This window comes from Austrofundulus limnaeus, unplaced genomic scaffold (genome assembly GCF_001266775.1).
Source record: "Austrofundulus limnaeus strain Quisiro unplaced genomic scaffold, Austrofundulus_limnaeus-1.0 Scaffold542, whole genome shotgun sequence".
In the NCBI taxonomy this organism is placed as follows: domain Eukaryota; kingdom Metazoa; phylum Chordata; class Actinopteri; order Cyprinodontiformes; family Rivulidae; genus Austrofundulus; species Austrofundulus limnaeus.
Window position 1 is genome coordinate 219010 of NW_013952944.1, and position 2258 is coordinate 221267.

At 40.4% G+C, this 2258-nt stretch overlaps 1 protein-coding gene across 2 annotated transcripts in view; it reads right to left on the reverse strand.

Moving 5' to 3' along the window:
* ankrd66 (ankyrin repeat domain 66) overlaps nt 1-2246 on the reverse strand; it is a 13884-nt gene extending 11638 nt beyond the window's left edge. The window contains exons 1-2 of one of the 2 annotated variants that reach the window (XM_014026322.1): nt 1330-2246; nt 902-1128 (exon numbers count right to left, since the gene is read on the reverse strand). In XM_014026322.1, coding sequence (XP_013881776.1) covers nt 902-1040 — 139 coding nt within the window. In that variant the 5' untranslated portion in view covers nt 1041-1128; nt 1330-2246. Of the gene's footprint in view, nt 1-901; nt 1132-1329 lie in introns of both variants that reach the window. The other variant, XM_014026321.1, reaches the window with a different exon arrangement.
* Between the last annotated feature and the right edge of the window lie 12 nt (nt 2247-2258).

Here is a 2258-nt window from a genome sequence, read left to right on the forward strand (position 1 = left end):
CCGTGTGTCGAGTTTCACCCTGGCTGCGATGACAGCCGTTCATCGCTGTAGTTTGTCGCTGCCCGTGTGTCGAGCCCTTTACTGTTTGAACGAGAGCGCGCTAGCTCGGCTGCGCGGCGTGCGCGCTGCGCTGGCAGGGATGGGGGGTGGGCAAGAACAGCTTGTGCACGAGACAAACCTCACTTTTGATTGGCTGTTCGTCTCCGGGTTGGAGAGATTTTAACAGAGGGCAGAAGGACCACCGGGAGGAGCCAGAGGACTTCTTTTTCCCTTTTCCCCCAGAGATTATCTGTCTATAATCAGTCTGTCAGGACATAGTGACAGTTTTAACAAATATGTCAAAAATATATATTTTAAAAAGTTACAGACTGCAGCTTTAAGAGTCGTTCAATCATCTGAATTCCTGAATCTGAGTCTCTAGTGGACTGTGGGTCTCTGCTCTGACTGCAGCAAGGATCACTGTGATCCAGTCCACCTAAGATCCTGACCCCCTGTGGTCCTGAAACCCTGTGGTCCTGAAACCCTGTGATCCTGACCCCCTGTGATCCTGACCCCCTGTGGTCCTGAAACCCTGTGATCCTGAAACCCTGTGATCCTGACCCCCTGTGATCCTGACCCCCTGTGGTCCTGAAACCCTGTGATCCTGACCCCCTGTGATCCTGAAACCCTGTGATCCTGACCCCCTGTGGTCTTTGCGACAGCGAGGGGCTCACAGCTTTGCCACTGCTCATGACAGGAATTTAAATAAGTTATATGAAATAAATGAGACAAAACATTAAATAGCTAAAGTAAGGATATGAAACAACTAAACATAAATGATATCTTTTGTACTGTTAGGTGTGAAATGAACAGAAAAGGGAGAAATGGTGGAAGTGAAGCAGATGTGTAACAGCATCTTTACCTCCAGCTGCTGCCCAGTGAAGAGGAGTCTTGTAGCTCCAGTCCACGTCTCTCTGATTAGGACAGATGTTTTGCTGAGTCAGTAATTCTTCAACCTTTTGATAATCTCCTGCTGCAGCAGCTTGGTGCAGCTCAGACATGGTGTTTTGGTCGTTGCCTTAGCAACAGTCCATGAATCCAAAATGGCCGAGGCTTAAACTCGAAGCTTGAGGAAAGTGATGCTGCCATCTGCTGTGTGAAGACGAAGTGTAAGTATGAAGCATGTGACTATGAAGAAATATATTTTATATATAACAAATAATGTAAAAATGTGTTTAATATATGACACAATATGTTACAGAGTTTATTTATTAGAGTTTATATTATTTGTTTGAATAAACTGCTTGTTTTTGATGCAGCTACCAGTGCTAAATTAACAGAAAGATTTACCTGTTGTCACGAGGACTGTTCGAGGTCTTATTTTGAAGGCCAGCCTCTAACGAAAGTGACGTAGTCCCGGTAGCTGTTGTGAGTCATGTTTTTTTTTAAAATTAGAATCAAAATGAGGAACAATGTAAAATAGAGTACAATAAAACATTTACCAGGGGGTTAGGTTACAAGCTTTGAGACAATTTTAAAATAACATTACACAAAGGCTTGAAAAAGATCACATAAGGCACAGGTTTTAATAGCTTTCGTATTTATTGAGTGTCTAATAATTGTAATATATTGTTTGACTTCGTTTAAGAAAATAGAAAGAAGAGGTTTTTGATTAGTGTAGCGGCATTTGTGAATATGCCATTTGGCTAAATATATAATAAGATTGATAATATAAAACTGTTTTTCTTTGGTAAGTGGATGGTCAGTGAAGCCAAACAATATATGTTCAAAGCAAAGAGAAAAATGTGGCTCAACAGAGGCAGAGGTCAGAACATATATCTTCCCACAACTGAGTAGAAAGGGGGCAAGACCAAAACAAGTGATGATCATCCTCAGGGTGGCCTCCACACAAAGAGCTCATTACATTTATATCTTTTTTAAAGCGTTGCAAAAATATTTTAGATGGGTAAATTCTATGAATAATTTTAAAGGABACTTCTCTTACTTTATTATTGATCATATATTTAGTTGGTAAAGTCCAAATTCTTTTCCAGTTAAGGTTATCAGTAAATGTGTTCCAGTAAGATACTACATATGGAGTAGATACAACATCTTTCTGAAATAATGCACATATATGACGGTTGTTATTACGTGCAGAAGAAAAACAAATTTGGCCAATTTTGAGTTTGTTTGGATCAAAAGGTAATACAAACCCCAAAACCAGAAAAGTTGGCACGTTGTGTAAATCGTAAATAAAAACAGAATACAATGACTTGCAA